At 36.8% G+C, this 18676-nt stretch overlaps 4 protein-coding genes across 4 annotated transcripts; 3 read left to right on the top strand and 1 right to left on the bottom strand.

Moving 5' to 3' along the window:
- Positions 1 to 575: 575 nt before the first annotated feature.
- Positions 576 to 944, bottom strand: K441DRAFT_667530 (uncharacterized protein; the record flags this gene model as incomplete). Its single annotated transcript, XM_067649855.1, has 2 exons — positions 576 to 782; positions 807 to 944. Coding segments are annotated over 2 exons (249 nt in total), but the record flags the coding sequence as incomplete, so codon positions are not given.
- Positions 945 to 10771: 9827 nt separating this feature from the next.
- K441DRAFT_583662 (uncharacterized protein) lies at positions 10772 to 10948 on the top strand (the record flags this gene model as incomplete). The annotated part of the gene is made up of 1 exon (XM_067644507.1): positions 10772 to 10948. A coding segment is annotated over one exon (177 nt), but the record flags the coding sequence as incomplete, so codon positions are not given.
- A 4478-nt stretch (positions 10949 to 15426) lies between these two features.
- Positions 15427 to 15582, top strand: K441DRAFT_583863 (uncharacterized protein; the record flags this gene model as incomplete). Its single annotated transcript, XM_067644519.1, has 1 exon — positions 15427 to 15582. A coding segment is annotated over one exon (156 nt), but the record flags the coding sequence as incomplete, so codon positions are not given.
- A 2523-nt stretch (positions 15583 to 18105) lies between these two features.
- Positions 18106 to 18276, top strand: K441DRAFT_583713 (uncharacterized protein; the record flags this gene model as incomplete). The annotated part of the gene is made up of 1 exon (XM_067644509.1): positions 18106 to 18276. A coding segment is annotated over one exon (171 nt), but the record flags the coding sequence as incomplete, so codon positions are not given.
- Between the last annotated feature and the right edge of the window lie 400 nt (positions 18277 to 18676).

Genomic DNA, 18676 nt, shown 5'->3' on the forward strand with positions numbered 1-18676 from the left:
ATATTAAGAGGTGCTTGCAAAGACGAATAAAGTATTTAATAAGGGATAGGATTAATTAAATTAATAGGTGTAATACGGCAAGTCACCCGGGCTTATAACTGTCAATTAGTAGTCCGTACACTAATAAGTAAGTAAAGAATAAGGACTCTATCTATTTAAACTATAAAGAAAAGAAGCTATTTATACATAAGGTAGGTCTAGGNAACTAAGTTAAAATAGGTAATAGAAACGGGTGGTGAGACCTAGGGCACTAGGCATTAAAGACAGTAGTAAGACGGTAGTAAGACGGTAGTAAGACGGTGGTAAGAAAACCCAATCTGGATCGACAAAACTATAATAAAGCCGGTCATCGCGCACCACCCAATTTCACATAGAAATCGATGCCATTGATTATTTTTGCTTGCCCACGCCTTCCACCCCCAACAATTACGGCGTAAAATCATACTTTGGTCTAGCTGCATTAAGCCAATTATATAGAATTGCTGGTGTTAACCATGGAGCCGCCTATACGTGTATTTAGTCGCGCTAATAAGGGCCAAAATTGCAAGCGTGCATTGTCTACTACCTCACCAACGTAGGCTTCTAAAAGGACTCTAAAGCGTCGTTTAAAGCTTATTTTAAAGAAGGCTTTAAATTATTAAGCAAGGCGTCGTACGGAACCACCGCAGCAACTACCGTTACCAATATTTGTAGAGTCTTCGCCACCACGGCCAGAGCAGCTAGATAAGGAGGAGGAGGAGGAGGAGGAGGAGGAGCCAAAGGAGGAGCTAGATAAGGAGGAGGAGGAAGAGAAGGAGGAAGAGAAGGAGGAAGAGAAGGAGGAAGAGAAGCTAGAGGAGCAGCTAGAGGAGCCAGAGGAGTAGCTAGAGGAGGAGCTAGAGGAGGAGCCGGAGGAGCTTCCTATTAGCTTTATAAGTCGGTAGAAGGTAGTATATAGGAGAAAGGCCTTACCTGGTGCGGTATCTTTAAAATATAATACTACTAACCTCTTCTACTACCTAATTGAGCGCTGGTAAGATAGTATTATTGCTAAGTGCCTACCGCGGATCTTTACCGTTAATCGCCTTAAAGCCACTGCCTCCTATAAGAAGTAATTAAAGACTAATCACTTCCGCTATAAGATTGGTGATTATTGTAATCTATGTAAGGTAACTAAGCTGCTTAAGGATCTTTATAAGCAGAATCCTACTAAGTTATTATACTTAGATCTTACCTTGTATATAATTAAGGAGAAGCCCCAAGAGATACTAGTACTATTATTAACACCTTTCTTTAGCTAAGCAGTAAGATCTAGTAAAAGAACTACTACCTAAATCTAAAAAGCCAATCTCCCTAATATTATTGCCGTAAAGGAAGCTGCTAATAATAGGATTCCGGCTCTAGTAAGTAGATAGCCTTATATTAATAGCTACTATTCTAATAAAGGAGCTACCTGCTAACAAAATAGACGTGGAAATAAAGCTAATTAAGTTAAGCACTACTATCCTATTAATACTTATATCCTTTAGAGGTGGAGTAGAGAGATCTAATTAGATATATTAACGGTTAAGGAGCCATTACAAAATATAGTCTATTAGCTGTTAGCTTAAAAGATAAAATAGCAGCTACTAAAGAGTTAAAAGCTAACGGCAGTAGGAGGCTTACTATCTAAGTAAGTTAAGGACCTTATTTAGCTAATTACTGTTTAGGAGTTAAACTTAATAAGGTATCTAGATTAGCAACAGCATACTTAACCCCTGCCTTCCTCTGGTATTAAGCCGCCTACTTAGTTAAGCCTAGTATAGTTAGAAACGGATTATTATAAGATCCTCTTATAGTTCTTTAACTGGCTAAGAGCTTAGCTAAGCCATTCTAATAAGCGTTAAAGGCAGATTCTGGAGTTAATTAGGTATACGTTAGTAGAGGACAATTAGGATATTAATAGAATAAGATCTTTAAAAGATATAACGATTAAGATCTGGAAGGATTATGGCTTTCTAATTAGCACGCTATCGCGAATAAGAGAGAAAATAGGAGAGTTTAAACGGTAGAGAGTAGTATACTATAAGTAGAGAGTAGATTATAGAGAGTCTCTATAAAGAGCCTTATTCTACTATATAGCCAGCCCTTTTAAAATAGCCTTCCGCATAAACTCTATAAGCTTAACTAATTACAAACTCTAGAAATCTATTAAAGCTCTTAAAGTTAACCGCTAGTATATAGTTTTTTTTTATCTAAGCCTTTAGATCTTTAAAAGTTGCCTTAATTAAATTAAAATCTGGTAAATATAGTGGTAGGAATTTAAGAATAACACCTACCTAGTTATAAAGCTCTTAAAGCCGCTTTAACTTATAGATAGATGCGTTATCTAGTATAATAATTAATTACGGCCCTGGGTACGGTATACAATTAGGTAAAACTTTATACTCTATAAAAGCCTTAAAAAGCTTATTTATAAAAGCTCCTTAAAAGATAATATAGTCTATATAGCCTTTAAGCGTTAACGCCGGTAAGATGCTCCACCGTTTAGATCTTTTATATAGCGTTAACACCTTACAGTCTGCACTAACTGGCGCCTAGCCTTATTTTCTATCACTAGTCCTCTTATTTAAAGCCGACTTATTAAGAAAGATAAGCTAGTTAGCAAGCCATTCTTTCTGCCTACTTTGCCACGTATAATGGAGCAATAAGCTTTACTAAGCGGCACGATTAGAGACTACCTTTTAAGAGTACTAAGCTGCCTTAAGAATACGGCGAATAGTGGTAATAGAGGCTTAGATGTCGAATTCGTTAAAGAGGAAGTCTTACATCTCGTTAAGATACGCAGTAGGCCTGTCTTTAAGATACTTAAGCAGTTACTATAAGTGGGCAGGAACGTTAATAAAAAACTTAACATTATGCCAAGAATACTGACCTGCTTTTGATACTCCAAAAGAAGGCCCGGTCTACCTAGTTTTACAGTAGATGGCGCGTATGGTTGGCCCCAAAGGTCCTAGTTTAATTGAAGCTTATAAACAGTTGTTTTTAACAGCCCTAAAGCGACTGCTATATTAGGGATGTACTCATTAAGATCTAAACGAAGCTTGATTTGGTTTATAACCTTAATTAGAAGACAACGGCCTATTATAACGACGTGTGCAAGCAAAAATAATCAATTGCATCGATTTCTATGTGAAATTGGGTGGTGCGCGATAACCGGCTTTACTCCGGCGCGAGTTTACGATATTTCGGCAAGAACAATAGCCTATCCGCCTCAGAGTCCTACAGGGTCCGCAAGGTTCGGTGTCGCCCCCCCCGTGCGCGCAGCAGCGGTGGCATCTAATTTCGCTTAAGCTTCGCCTAAGTTAGTATGTAGAGCTAGCAGAATTAGATGTAGTGGCCGCTAGGGGGGGGAGACGTCGCCTTACATTTGAAGCTATTTATAATATCTCTTCCTTACCAATATCGTGATCTTTATTCTAGATCATAGTGTAACTCTTATTGTCGCCTCTATTAAATATGGCACCCAATATACATAAATGGCAATACGTCTTCCTTAAAATCCTTATTAACGCGGGCGCCACTAATTAATAGTATCGTGTTTAAGCCAAGTGCTCTTATAGAGCTGTTTAACGAATTTAACGGAAACTAGAGAGGTACGGAAGGACGAGACTTAGTTGTGTATACTTTGGCCTAAAGAGTGCACTAAGCTCTTAGATAATTATTGTATTGCTTTACCGACTTAATAAGGCACCAAATCTATATCTAAATAAGATGGCTTGGTATATATACAACAGTTTTAGAGTTATAGTAGGCCCGTGAATAATTGCTGCAGAGTTAAAAGTCGCTGGCTGGAGTAGGAAGCTGGTAAGCTACATTCTAAATATATGGATGAGGAAATAACTTACTTATATATAAGGCTTGTTGCGTTACTTTAGAGTGGAGTTAGGAAAACCGCAATTAATACTAGGCCAATATCTTATAGTTTACTATTAAGTAACTTGTCTTTATAGACGAATCTAGCGCTAATTTAAAGACGGGTATACGAAAGTTGGCTTGGGCGCCGGTAGGCATAACGCTAATCCTATATACTCTATATAATCGCGACAAGCAGCGGCTTAATATTCTACCTATGTATACTATTAACGGTATACTAGTATTATTAGTATATAGCGGCTTAACGAACGCGGAAGGATATAATTACTAGATTAAATACTACCTCCTGCCTTACTATAATCCTTATTTAGCTCTGAGGTTAGTAGTTATTATAGATAATATAAGCTTCCACCATTTAGAACGGATTAAGTCTCTTTTTGCTGAGCGTGGTATAGTGCTTATCTATTTACCTGCATATTCGCCTGATTTAAATCCGATTAAGGAGTTCTTTAGTAAGCTAAAGGAGTATATTTAACGACATTTTAGATTATGGAGGAGTAAGCCAGAGCTTTGGGGTAATGAGTTTAAAAACTTCCTATAGTGGTGTGTAGATACTATAGGTAGAAGGAGTAATAACGCTAGAGCCTATTTTGGCTATAGTGGGTATATATAAGGAAGGATTGATAGAAGAGTTAGTAAGTTATTAGATTTGGGTTAAACCTTATAATCTTTAGCGTGGTGTTTTTTAGTAGGAGTTAGACGTTGCCTTAGTCGGCTTACTATATTACAGAACTCTTATATAAATTACTAGTAAAATCTATATTCTACCCTAAACTTTTAGGCAAAGCTATACTAGTATAAAAAATCTACTGCTTATCTTCCTCTAAATCCTTAATACTACTAAAAAGCTAAGCAACTTATAAAGTCCTCTAGTTCTTAATATCCTAATATACCTATTCAGCAATTGCCTCTAGTACTCCCTTATTAATTATTATATCAACTAGTATTTTACCCTCTTTATTTAGCTTTTACTCCCTAATAATCCTTAAGTCCCACCGCTTCTTATAAGTAACTTAATAGGCGGCTTTAAAATTACTTTCCTACTCTAGGTCTTCTTGTACTAAGAGCTTCTGCTAGTTAAAATACTCCCGTAAATTAGCTATGTGATTTAGGCCTTACAAACAAGGCAGAGGAACTATAGGTAATGATTTTATAGTTAGGTCTTGCCCTAATAGTAGTATAGCTGGACGCCTATACTGCCTACTAGTTAGATTAATATAAAATTAATTGATAATGCTAGGAGTATTAGGTGTAGGTAACTTAGTAAAGGTAAATTAAGACTTCTTACTACCTCCCTTTTTCTAATCTTGAAGCTTTTTAAATAGCTTACTATGAGGTGTGCGAATAGTAGCTAAACTATCCTTAATAGCCCGCGCCCACTCCTTAAGGTCCTTCTACGTTAGCTTATAGTTAACTTGGCAATAGATCTAGCACTAAAAAGAGCCTAGGTACCTCTTCTTATATTTCCACTCCCTATATAGCTCTAGCCGAAGCTTAGTAGTCTTTAGGTAGGGGGCTAGAGAACGAGCAATATCACTAGCCTTATACTATTTAGATTGCGGTATATTTAAAGGCATATCCTATAAGGAGATAGTGGCAGCTAGCTATGTTAATAATGGCTATGTTAATAACTGTGCGGCTATTATAGAATAATTAGTAGAGCGAGCGGTAGATCTAGCTTAATTGTTTACCTTAATATATATAAAGCTAACTTTAACTAAGAGCTACTTAGTAGAGCCGTCTATATTCCAGTACTTCTTTACTAAGCTTATAAGTTTACTGTTAATTAAGCTCTAGCTAGCTTCCTGACTAGGATTAATCTTAAATATCACTTAAGTCTTATTCTTCTTAGTATATAAAACCGACGCATTACATAACTCTCGTATAACGCGATAGCTAGGAAGCTGCTGCTTAATAGCCTCATTAATTATAGGCAGCATATTATAACTATATGCGAGTGAGAGGCTTAGGTGAGAGTCAGTAAAAGTATATATAACTATATTCTGAGTCCGTACACCCTTCTTAAGCTTCGCTAATAATAAGAGACGATAGTTAAAAAAAGATACCTCTACTGCTTAGCTTTGCCTGCTCCAATTCATGCTTAAATTAAAGCCTTAGTAGTGGCTCCTCCTCCTTACTTTCCGTCATTAAATCCTTAGGTGTTGGCTTAAATACTTGCGAAGGAAGTATAGGGGGTCTCCGCAATTGACGCGGGGTTTGTATATAGTGGCTAATATTATCTAGATTAAGCTCTGGGTAGAGGTATAGTAATTAATAATATTGTTACTGACTTAAAGGACGATAGGAACCTATATTTAAAAGCTACGTAAGACGCGGCAGCTGCGGAGGAGCCCTCATTGTATTATAATCCTGCGATTAATAGAAGCGTTAAACCTCCTCACGATCTACCTCCTCTGCTGCCTTAGGATGATTCAATATTTCCTTAAGCTCGCCGTTAGTAAAAGCAGCTGCCTGCCGTAATGGAGGCAACCCATTAAACGCTATTGGTAGAGAGAAGTTAAGCTGCGTGCTAATCTGGCTACTAAATACGGGCGGCAGAGTCACGACCGTACTTATACTTAAGCTCTGCGTTAAGATAGGTGGTTAAGGAATAGATAAGGATAGTATTGGCGACAGTCGAGGCCTTTAATGGGGTGGACGAGAAGGACTTCCAACGGCGGCAGCGGCAGTACGTTTAGAGCTCATATTGACGAGAGGAAGGCTCTATTACACTAAGATCTAGAGCAGATATCACAATATTGGTAAGGAAGAGAAGTTGCGAATAGCTTCAAATGCAAGGAGGCGACGTCTCCCCCCCCCTAGCGGCCACTACATCTAATTCTGCTAGCTCTACATACTAACTTAGGCGAAGCTTAAGCGAAATTAGATGCCACCGCTGCTGCGCGCACGGGGGGGGCGACACCGAACCTTGCGGACCCTGTACAGCCTGTTGCACGACCAGCTTCCCCCCCCCTCAAAAAAAAAGTTAATTTCGCTTCGGTACGCGGGCTCACTAAATCGCCACCAACTGTATATAGTAATCGAAGCGAAGCCAAGTACCTATACGCAAGTGCTGGTTGCTAGGGGCAATTAAATTAAAGCTATATATTTAGAACTTGCCTAGCTTACCAAAGTCTCAATTAATTCAAAATCGTGTCCTAAAATCGTCAATTTGCCTTCAATATAAATCCTCCTTCAAAACGCGTAGCGGCTCAATTAACGGGTATATCTCCTCGCCCTTAACAAAATCGACAAAGCCTCCTTCCTCCCTTATTACGTACGTCTCTACCTTCATTAAGTCACCGGGGTGTCCTACAATAGCCGCCAAGACACAAATACAACGCTATTTAGCTAGACTTTACATTAAAGGAGCTTAAGGAAATAGAAAATAATCTGGAAGCTATAAATAAGGACAATAAGGAAAATACGGAGGCTTAGCTTAACTATATATAGAGTTAACAGACTTCTTATACGCAGAGCTAACAGGCTTCTTAAAATCAGATCGGCCGATCAACTCAATTAAGGCCGTATAAGTCACTGTATTTAATATAAGATCCTACCTACCCACAGTCAAATATAATAACACCATAATATTAAGCTATAGCCTTTTAGGCAGCTGCTTAAGCTTATCTAGCTCCTTAGTCTCCTTTACAAAATATAATTAAAAATAAAGAAGAAATAACTCCGCCGCCTTACCTATATATAAAGAGTAAGATTAGTAATATAGGAAGAGCTAGCGGCGGCGTGTTTATTACTTATAATTATAATATATTAATTTAATATCTAAAGGAGCTGGTATTTACTAAAACTCTCGTTAATATAAGCCTTTAATATTATAATCTTTAGCGACTTTAAGTCTTTCCTATTTATAAGAGGGAGCTACATTATTAAGAGCAAGGTATTCGCGTTAAGCTCTAGCCAATTAAGGCAAAGGTTAACACTTAGCATATAGGCGTTTATAATATTAGGTTTAATATAGATTCTAAAGTCGCAAATTAGTGGCAGAAGGTTAATACGCAACTCATTATATAGGCTCAACATACTAATAGACGTGGCGAGATTAAGGCTCTAACTATTAACCTCTTAATTATATATACTCCAGATAGAAATTAGCTAGTAGGTAGCTCTCGCCCATTAATAATTAATTAACTCTATAATAAACTTCTAACGCCCTCGCAGAGCTTAGAGCTTAATATAACGCCTCATATACCTACTAGTAGTATTACAAATTTAATAGGCTTACAAGTTAAGCTTACTAGGTATTAGCGCTATAAAAAGCACTATTTTAACGCCAATTGGTATTATATACTTAGCTAGGTAGATATTAAATTAATAGATAAGGACTTACGGGAGTAGGTAACTAGTATTTAGCAAGGCATCGCAAATATTAAGAATCTACCTTATAAGCTTGCTACTCGGCTTACTAAGAAAGCGGCAACAAGAGGAAAAAGTGGTAGAAAAGTACGCCAATCTGCCTCAAGCAAGAGCTCTACAGTTAATAGCCTAGGCATCATTAATTACTTTCACGTTAGCTCTATAGGCTCAATATTAGATTAGCAAATTACTTCTACACCAGTAAGCCGACTGCCCTTATTATCCTTACCTATATTACTAATATACCGCTTATAAGGTATTAACCGCGCAAAAGATCTAAAGGAGTTCTTTAAGTATTAGAGGCAGAGTGTAGCTAGCAATCTTAACTAGGAGGCTGATTTCAAAGCTACGCATAAGGTTGTCTATAATTTAAGGTAGAACTTAGAGCTCCTACGTAATAAATCTAATAGCGCTAATCCTATTAAGGAGCTTATTAAGGCTAGTATTAAATCAGGTGTCGCAAGACGGCTATAGAAGGACTTAAAGAAGTGGGCAAATAAGCGTCGTACGCAGCTTAAGGGGAATTTTCAAGATATAGATAATTAGCAAAATATAGGGTGTCTCTGCCACTGCTAGCGCCCCTATAGTGGCAGAGACGCCCTATATCTGGGTTCTTTAAGATATAGATTATCGTAATTAGCAAAATATAAGGTCTCTTTATTACTACTAGCTCCCCTATAGTAATAAAGACACCCCATATATATAATAGATTAAAGCCTTTTAGTAAGTTATATACGGTCAAAAACGCTACCAAAGATCAATTGCAACTCTTACCCTAAAAACCTCAATAATTATACCCACTATATTGGAAATGGCCTCTTACACTCTCGCTCTTGCTACTAACCTTATTTATACACTAAAGGAGGAACGCTTTAAAGCTATAGCTAAAGTTTTCTAGGTACTCTAGCTAAGAGAACTACTACCACTAAATAAAGTCCTTTAGCTCTCTAAAAAACTCTTTAATTAGATTTAAATTAGGTAAGTATAATAGTAAATACACTAGCTTAACTCTAAAGGTATTAAAGAGAGACTGCATCCTTTCTAAATAATAGAAGCTGGCGTTATCTATAACTACTACTAATCACTTAGCAGGAAAGCGATTATATTATAGTAGAAGAGTATATACCACCCAGAACTTAAAGCCTTTACTATTTATCAAGCCTTTATATACCAAAGCTGCTAGTATGCCGTTAATCGTATATATAGGCAGTATATTAAGCCTCCTCTTACCCCAATTATATGGCGTCTATAAGACTGGTATAATACTAAAAGGAGCCTAGCCTACCTTCCGTACGCCTATCTTTGAATCCATACCTAACTCATCTACAAATACTAGTTAATTGGCGGTATACTATAATATAATAGCAAAATATATATCACAATCGTAAGCGCTACATTTAAGAGCTACCTAGTAACACTTCTTTATATAAGCTACTCTCTAAGCTCTATACTAGAGGATTTAATTAGCTTACTTGCTTCCTTATCTAGCCAGCTAAATAGAGCTCTTAAAATATTATATAGCGGCTTACTATAACATTAAACGTATTATAGATTAGCTATTACAACTCATTACCAAAGAGAGTTGGCTTCTCCTTTAGCTGTATTAGTATTACCATAATCATCGGATCGCTTAGGAGGAACTAGCCGCCTTCACTATTTAAAGGTACCCAAGTTAAGCTAAAAACTCATAAGTTCCTGCTAATTAAGGTAATTAAGCGAATCGTACAACTAGCGGCGGAGGTATACTCTGCTCGGGTCGCTCCAAGTTAAAGAAGATCCTTAATTAGGGCGTGCTAATATGGGCCTATTCGCGGAGCTATACTACGGGTAGAAGATAGGTAGAAACCTCACAATATTTAACAATAATCACGACATAGGAAGATCAATCGTGGACAGCTTTAGGAACAAGGCTCTTACAGCCAAGCATACGGCTTCACTTCGATTACTATGTACAGTTGGTGGTGATTTGGCGAGCCCGCGTACCGAAGTGAAATCAACTTTTTTTTTTGAGGGGGGGGGAAGCTGGTCGTGCAACAGGCTGTACGTAGCTCAACGGGCCACGTAGCTCAACGGGCCTGCTTAGCCGAAATCTAATACACCACTTTTTATTAGCAATCTGTATACCATAATTATGTCTAATAAATACAAAACTGAAGAGAAGCGCGTCTAAGATGCAATTAATTACAAAAATCGACATCCTGGGTTATTGCTTAAGACGTACGCCAATGAATTCGACGCGCCATATAAACGTGTCGTAGCGCGTCACAAGGGCGTGCAAAGCAAGATGCAGAGGCCAGGAAGCAATAAGAAGCTTAATTCTATATAGGAGCAGATGCTTCTGGCATATATTAAGCGCATGGATTGTATAGGAACTTATGCCTTAATCCATCAGGTCCACGCTGCCGCTGAGCGCATCCTTATCCTCCACGCCCAACCTGGCACTAAGCCCGCCTCTCTTAAACGCGACTAGACTAAGAACTTTATTAAATAATATAAAGAAACACTCTATAAGGTTAGACAGAAGCCTATAAAGGTAGAACGAGCTGCTTTAAATAATTTAAATAAGATAGTGGAGTGGTATACGTTATATAAGGACATTAAGGCAAAATACGGTATACTCCTATGCGACGAATATAACTTTAATAAGTCTGGGTTTTGCATTAGGATAAGTAGCGCGTAGTGGATTATAACGCGAGTTTTAAACAATAAAAGATTGTATTTAGTAAGTGAGATAAACCGCGATTTTACTTCGGTATTGGAGGCTATATTTAGTAATAGTGTTACGCTTAATCCGGCGGTTATTATTAAAGGTGCCCAAATTATACACTAATACCTTAATAATATAGATATACTAGATAGGTATATGCTAGGTACGTAAAAAAGAGGCTACTTAAATAATAATCTTGCGTTTAAATGGATTTAGCACTTTAATAAGCAGAGCGCACGTTAATAGATAGGCGCGCATTAACTGCTATTACTTAACGGCCACGGATCGCACCTTATGATAGAGCTAGCTTAATATTATAAAGAAAGGAATATTTATCTTTTAGCACTTCCGGCCTATATAAGCCACTTTCTATAACCTCTTAATGTGGTATTATTCCAGCCGTATAAGCACCACCATCGACGTACTATTAAGATGGCCGTCCGAACGGGCTGTATAAACTTTAACATCGTTAAGTTCCTATACGCTCTATACCATATTCGGGTCACCATATTTAAACCCACGTCTATTAAATCGGCATAGGAGAAAGCTGGCCTTATTCCATATAATCCTAAGCTTGTTTTAACCAAGTTGCGACACTAAACTGCTGTTATACGCCTATCTATACCCCCACCTATAAAAAGTGTCTAGCCACCGTTGCAGCCTGCGCCCCTCTGGACGCCTATAACACTAAGATCTATTTCTTAAGCTATTAGCGAGCTTCGTAATTACGTATATAGACAGGACGTAAGGCACCGGGGCCCGTTATATAAGCTTATAAAGGGTGCTAGTATTAATGCCACGCTTCGCGCGTTAGCTAAGGAAGACCTATATAAAACGCAGGTAGCGGTACAAGCGCGCGCAAAGCAACAAAAAGGCGACCAACGTGTCGTCTCAAAGGGAGGCCTTATATCTGCTAAGGACGGACGACTTAAGGTATCGCAGAGAGTCCGCGCTGAGGCAGAGAAGGCAGCTAGAGCTGCTGCGCGTGCAGTAAAGAAGCGGGCTGCTGAGGACGCCAAGCGGGCTGCTAAGGCCGCAGCGGCGCCAATTTTGGACAGAGAGTAGATAAAGACTATCGCATTAATTACTATACTACAAATATTAATATATCTGTCTTGCACGTGGAGCTATATAGCTTTAAAGTTGTAAGGTGCGGGGCATGGCCCGTTGAGCTACGTGGCCCGTTGAGCTACGTAGGACTCTGAGGCGGAGCCGAAGAGTCCGTGGGGCGGATATGTGTTTGTAGCAAATTGCTGCAAATCGCCGCAAATTGCCAAAATTGCGACTTACGCAGGTTTTGCAGACCCCGATTTTCGTTTGCAACAACGCGCCCAAAAAAAAAATCCTGATGTCAGTCAATTGAGGCATGGGCACGGCAAAGGGGACGCGCAAGCCTGTACGATTGGATTGTCTATAAACGAGAATCTAAAGCTAGGGAAAGGAAAGGAGAAGAAGAGTAGCGCCGTTTAATGTTTTATAAGATCTTCGCGTTACATAACCGCAATATACGGCAATCTGTGGCAACTTGCCGGTGCGTAGTTCTGCTAAGTTCTGCCAGTGCCGTAATATTACCCCCCCCTCTAAAAAAGCCTACCCTTAGGCTTTGCCGCTAAAAGTCTTAGTAAGAGAATCTAACTAATTAGATAACTTTAACCGCCGGTTAAAGTTCCTAGATATCTTAACACCTTACATAACTAAGAAATTTTTAGAGTATTTTTGTTCTTATATTCTTCTAGTAGCTTATTATCTTTATTATACTAGCATTCTATTTACTTATCTAGGTACTTTAACGGTCTAGGTTTATTAGGGTAACAGCTATAAAACTCTTAAAGCTTATAGGGGCTACCTATAAAGTTCTATATAGGGTACTAAGTAGGGTCTAGGTTATATTCTTTCTAACTAATATAATACTTTAACGTTCCCTTTATAAGTTTATAGGCTAGTATTTCTTTAATTTCCTATTTATTATTATTATTAACTTAAATTAGTAGGGGAGGTTAATTTTTTTATCTAGGTAGTAGGTTATTTATAGCTTTTTATAGCTTATTTAGTAAGAAGATAGGGTAAACTTTAATTAAGTCTGGGAGCTTAACCTTATATAAGTTGCCTACTTTATTAAAAATCTTATACAGTCCTGCCATCTTATAGTCTAGCTTATAGTTAGGCGGTTCTATCTTCTAGTTCTTTATTATAACCTAGACTATATCGCCTATAGTAAAATTAGGCTTATACTTATACTTATTCGCCTACTATTCTATTAATTTTAAGCCTTTTTTAGGTTTGTATAGGCTACTTTCTAAGCTTCTTCTAAGCGCTTAGCGTACTACTAGGCTTCCTTATAAGATAGTTTTTCGCGTATAGTCTAGGGCCCTTTTAGTCTTTCCCAGTTAAAGCTTATATAGGATAGGTAACCTATTTCTAGTTAAATAGGGGCAAATCCGGTAGAGTTGTGGGGTAGGGTGGCTTAGGCGTAGTCTATTAAGGGTAATAGTTTAGCCTAGTTATTCTAGAAGTAGTTAATTAAAGGCCGGAGTTTTTAGTTTAAGTATTAATTAATAATTTCTGTTTAACCGTCTATCTGGGGGTAATATGCTATAGAAAGCTTTAGCTTAATGCTTAAGATTTAGGTAAACTTATTCTAAAAGGCTAATATAAACTATAGCCCGCGGTTAGATATAATAGTATTTAGTAGTTCGTAAATTTAGTAGACATAGTAGATATATAATTAGGCCGCCTCTTTAGCATTAATATTTTTATAATAGGGAATTAAAAACGGGCGTTTGCTAAAGTGGTTAACTAGGATTATAACTATATTATATCCGTTATGGTCTAGAGGTAGCTTATAAAAGTCTATAAAGATATATTACTAGGGGTGGTTGGGTATTAGAAGGGGTTTTAATAGTTCTAGGGTTTTATCTTATAGAATTATAGACCTATAGTAGTTATTGCAGTTCTATATATAGCGGTTAATATCTATAATTATTCTAGGCTAGTAGTAGCGATCGCTAATAATCCTACGGGTTTTATTTTTTCTAGGGTGGGCCGTAAAGACCTAGGTATATACTTTGGCAATAAGCCAAGTCCGTAAGTTCTATTTCTGTCGGGAATAAGGCAATTTGCCCTTACGTGCGGCAAATTGCCGTCACGTGAGGCAACTTGCCGTCACGTGCCGTCGTGGCACTAGCGCGGTAAGGAACCTTAAGTTCCTCACCCTCCCCTATCTAATATAACAAGCTTTTCCATCACTATATCTACTTAAGTAGTATTAGTAATTTCCCCTGTGTTACTAACACTAATTAGTGGTTAAATATATAGTTAACTATAGAACAGCAAGGTTTTTAATAGAAGAGACAGTCTCGTATAGGGGTGCCATATACGCTTATATGGAATAGATCCCGGCGATACTATACTACCTTAGACTTACGGAAAACTAGTAATAGAAGTATCACTAAGTACTAAGAGATACTAAGTTGCGTCTATTATATAGAACAATTGCGTTTACGAAGATTTAGTTAAGTACTTTAGGTTAGAAGTATTACTAAACCTAGGGTCCCAAATCAACGTCCAAAACGCGTTAAACAACATCTTAAATTATCTACCTTTTAACAGCAAACCTACGAGATTCTATAAAACCGAAAACCCTACCTACCTTTAACATACGACACCCCGTTAATTTTATACTAATTATAGCATTAACCTACCTAAAGAAGTACGAGAAGGACATTAACCCAGAGATATGGCATAAAGATATTAACCCTACAAATGCCGAACAATAGGACCTAAACGGATTCTTACTATACTGTATAGCATACTATAAAGACAGCAAATATAACAATACTATGCTTTAGTATTATATAAAGGAGGACTTTATTAGATAGATAAAGGAAACATAGGCTCTCATAACAAAGGTTATCATATAAGACTTCCATAACTTCCTTTAGGAGAACAGAGTATTTATCCCTATAGATAGGGGCGCTATTAAAGATAATATTTAGGAGCATATTATTAACGCAAAAGAAGAGCATAAATAGACTCCATAAGAAATTAAGCACCAACTACGCACTATAAGGAAGCTTAACTCACAATAGAATCTAAACGATATACTAATAGAGACACGTTCTAATTCTATTGCTCCAGAGCAAGCGCAAGACCCCCTTACTTCGCGATTTAATAACCTTTAAACTCTACTAGAGTAAGACTAGGTACCACGCCATATTCCATCGGGCTCTATATCTCCACTATAGCCTATAAAGCAATTCCCACCTTAATCTCTAATACAATTTCAACGTGGCCTAATACCACTTAAAGGCACCTTAAAAATGCTTACAGAGCTTATAAAGCTCTATTCAGACTAAGAGAAAAGGTTTAGCGGGGAACTATATAATATCCTTAATTCAAAGCTATACATCTTCTATAACTATTACTAGAAGGTTAAACTAAAACCTAACTAATATTATAACGCCTATTCCATTATACTTAAGGGCCGCGCTAGTACCTTCTATTATAATTATCTAGCAGGAAAAGAATATAATTTTAACCGAATAATATATAAGATAAGATGCCACTTTAAAATAGAAGAGAATAAGCAGCAGTATATATTAGAGTAGAGAGAGACTACCTTTCTAAGAATTATTACTATAAACCTAGGTGTCTCTCAGCTCAATTATCTTTAAAAGCTCTTTAATTAACTTTAGATAATTTAGCGTGGTTTATCCAAATTATATTAAAAGGACTTTAGCCTACGCGATTAAGTTATTAGCGTATACTAAGGTATTAAAGAATACAACCTTACTCTCTTTAATCCTATAAACACTTACAAAGGAGTATATACCTAATTAAGATCCTCTATTAGCACAGCTCTGCGCTCTTAAGAAGTATAGTAATTTAATACCTAACCCTAACCTACTTTAATTAACCTAACCAACTAATATAATTATAACTAGACCGATCAAATATATAGTGGCCGCGGTAGGGGATACAGCAGAGGGTACGATTAACATTAACCACAAGGTAATTATAGAGGTTCATTTTAGAGCAATTATTAGAAGAAGTACTACGTTTATAAAAAGCCAAATTACTAGTTAACCAGGCACCCCCTTAATAGACGAAAGGAGGCATATAATAAGTTCTGCTAGAGCGCACAAAACGTTAGAAATTATAAGGTTATTATAGCCTACTTCTAAAGCTTCCTAGTTTAATATAAAGGTATAGAAGATCTTAAGGGTAAAGTTAACGAGGCCAAATAGCTCCTTATAGATATAGAAATTAAGGACTACTCCTCTAACCAATACTTCACCAAGTATAGTAAGGTAAATGGCATATAAACTATTACTATCCTTAATAACTAATCTACGCTCCATTCCGTTACAAAGTTAAATATCTTTAATAAGCTAAAGGAAAGTTCCGCGTTCTCCTTTAACAATAGATACTCGGCGAATATCTTCCATAGTATTATGCCAGATACTAGAGCCACAGGAGTATCTATAGTAGGAGAACCTTAAGTTCAAGCCCTTTAGCAGCTTAATAGATCTATTTAGATTAACTAATTAACGGTAGGCTAATATACAATCCGCTTTAGCAAGGGTACTATAATCTCTTTTGGTACAATTAAGGTCCAAACCCTATTAGGATATATTACTTTCCACATTATTCCTACAAACACCCCATTCCTATTCTGCATCTAAAATATAAATAGATTAGGCGTTAAGCTTAACAACCTTAAGAACGTGCTTATCTAGGGAGATAATTAGGTACCCATTATACACAAGTAGGGTCACCCTTAGTTGCTCCTTTAACAGCTAAAAAGGAGCGTTACTTAGAGCCATTTAACTAAGTTAAAGCTACACCAACTACATCATTATTTTAGTCACTTATCTATCTACTAACTGCTTAGGGTCCTTTAGTAAGTAGGTTATAAGGTTAAGGTTAAGATAATTAAACATCTTATAAAGTACTACTATTACTATTAAATAAACCAGAAGTCCCCTAGCCAATTCAAGTTTACCCTTAAAAATAACTATAACTTTAACTTCTATATCATTATTAACATTATATATCTTAGCGGCAAGCCAGTACTCTAAATTATTAACTTCTTAACCTTCTTCTAAGCCGCACGTTTCCTAAGGGATATATTAACTAGGAACGCATAGGATACTCTTTAATTATACTAGATTAATGTCTACCTAGGACCCCCTAACCAAGTCATTTACAATATAGAAAGGAACTTCTTATCTATAGAGTTTCAGTAATAAGCAAAGGCAATAGCAATCAAGGTTAAGGAAGTCCCTATTAAGGCACATAATAGCGTTAAAAAAGTAGAATAATACTATACGCTATTACGCTAAGCATATAAGATTATTTCTTTAGAACTAGAGGACGCTAGCAAAGAGCTTATCTTATAAATGGCTATTAAGGCTATTAACGATTCCGCTAGTCCAGATAGACTTATACCCATATTACTAGTCTTTAGCGCTTACCCTTAAATAACTAATAATTCTTCACTATCTCCCTCTATTATATAACGAGCTAAGGCTATTTACAAGGCAATAAAAGAGGTGCGACGTATCTACGCCACGCGCTAGGTTAACAACGTACTAGAAATAAGAAATAGCCCAAATACCTCAACTACGCTTAATTTGCCTCTCTAATCTAAAGTACGGGTATAACGTAAAAAGGGAGAATAGTTAGGGCTATATAAACTCATTGTAAGCAATAGTTAAACTTATACTCTTTAAATGCCCTATAGACCTACTTAATTCCATTTAACCGTTATTAAGCCCTACTATAGAAATAACAGTTATAAGCCTTTATAGGATGCCCTAGAGGATTCCCTAAAGGATGCCCTAGAGGATACCCTAAAGGAGAACTACGATTAACGTGCTCTAGAAGGAGACCATAATTCTAATATAATTGCAGCAGATGTACCGCAACCATAATGCGGTAGAGGTCGCCTAAAAGGATTACAAAATTACCAATACCTTATTAATTTTAAAGAGCAATTTATTACCGCTATTAAGAGTAGAGACAAGTTATTAATGGCCTTTATAACAGCTAAAGAGAAGGCTAACTTTAAGCTCGTAAAACAGCTCTAAAAGGAAGGCCGTATTATAACCCTAGGAGCTCCTTTTTAAGCATCTAATAAACAAGAGATCGACGGTCTTATTTTAAGAGGAGTCTTTAAATTCAAGAAGTATAACCCTACTAAGTTTAATAGAGTTCGTATCTTTAAGTTAAGAATAGTTAACAAGATTAAGGGCAAAGCTACTAACGCCCCATTTAAGAAATTAAGGCTTATTATCTAAGGTTACAACAATAATAGTAAGGAGGTAATCCTTATATAATCCCCTATAATTTAACAAGCTAGTTAGCAAGTTATTATTGCACTAGCTCCCTCCTTAATAAAGAATAGAATAGTAGTTTATTTATAAGATATTACTTAAGCCTACACCCAATTAGAGACGCACCTTTAGCGCTTAATATTAGCATATCTTCTAGAATAAATTCGCCACTAATATCCTAAAGATACAATTATAGTTATTCTTAAGCTATTATACAAAATCGCAGAGGTAGGAACCTATTAGTGGGCTACCTATAGCAAGCACTATAAGGAGAAGCTTTTAATAACTACTTCTATATTTAATCCCTGCTTCCTTATTATAACTACGGGAACCCTATTCGGAATTGTTGGTATATAAACTAATA

Source organism: Cenococcum geophilum (genome assembly GCF_001692895.1).
Source record: "Cenococcum geophilum 1.58 unplaced genomic scaffold K441scaffold_56, whole genome shotgun sequence".
NCBI lineage: Eukaryota > Fungi > Ascomycota > Dothideomycetes > Gloniales > Gloniaceae > Cenococcum > Cenococcum geophilum.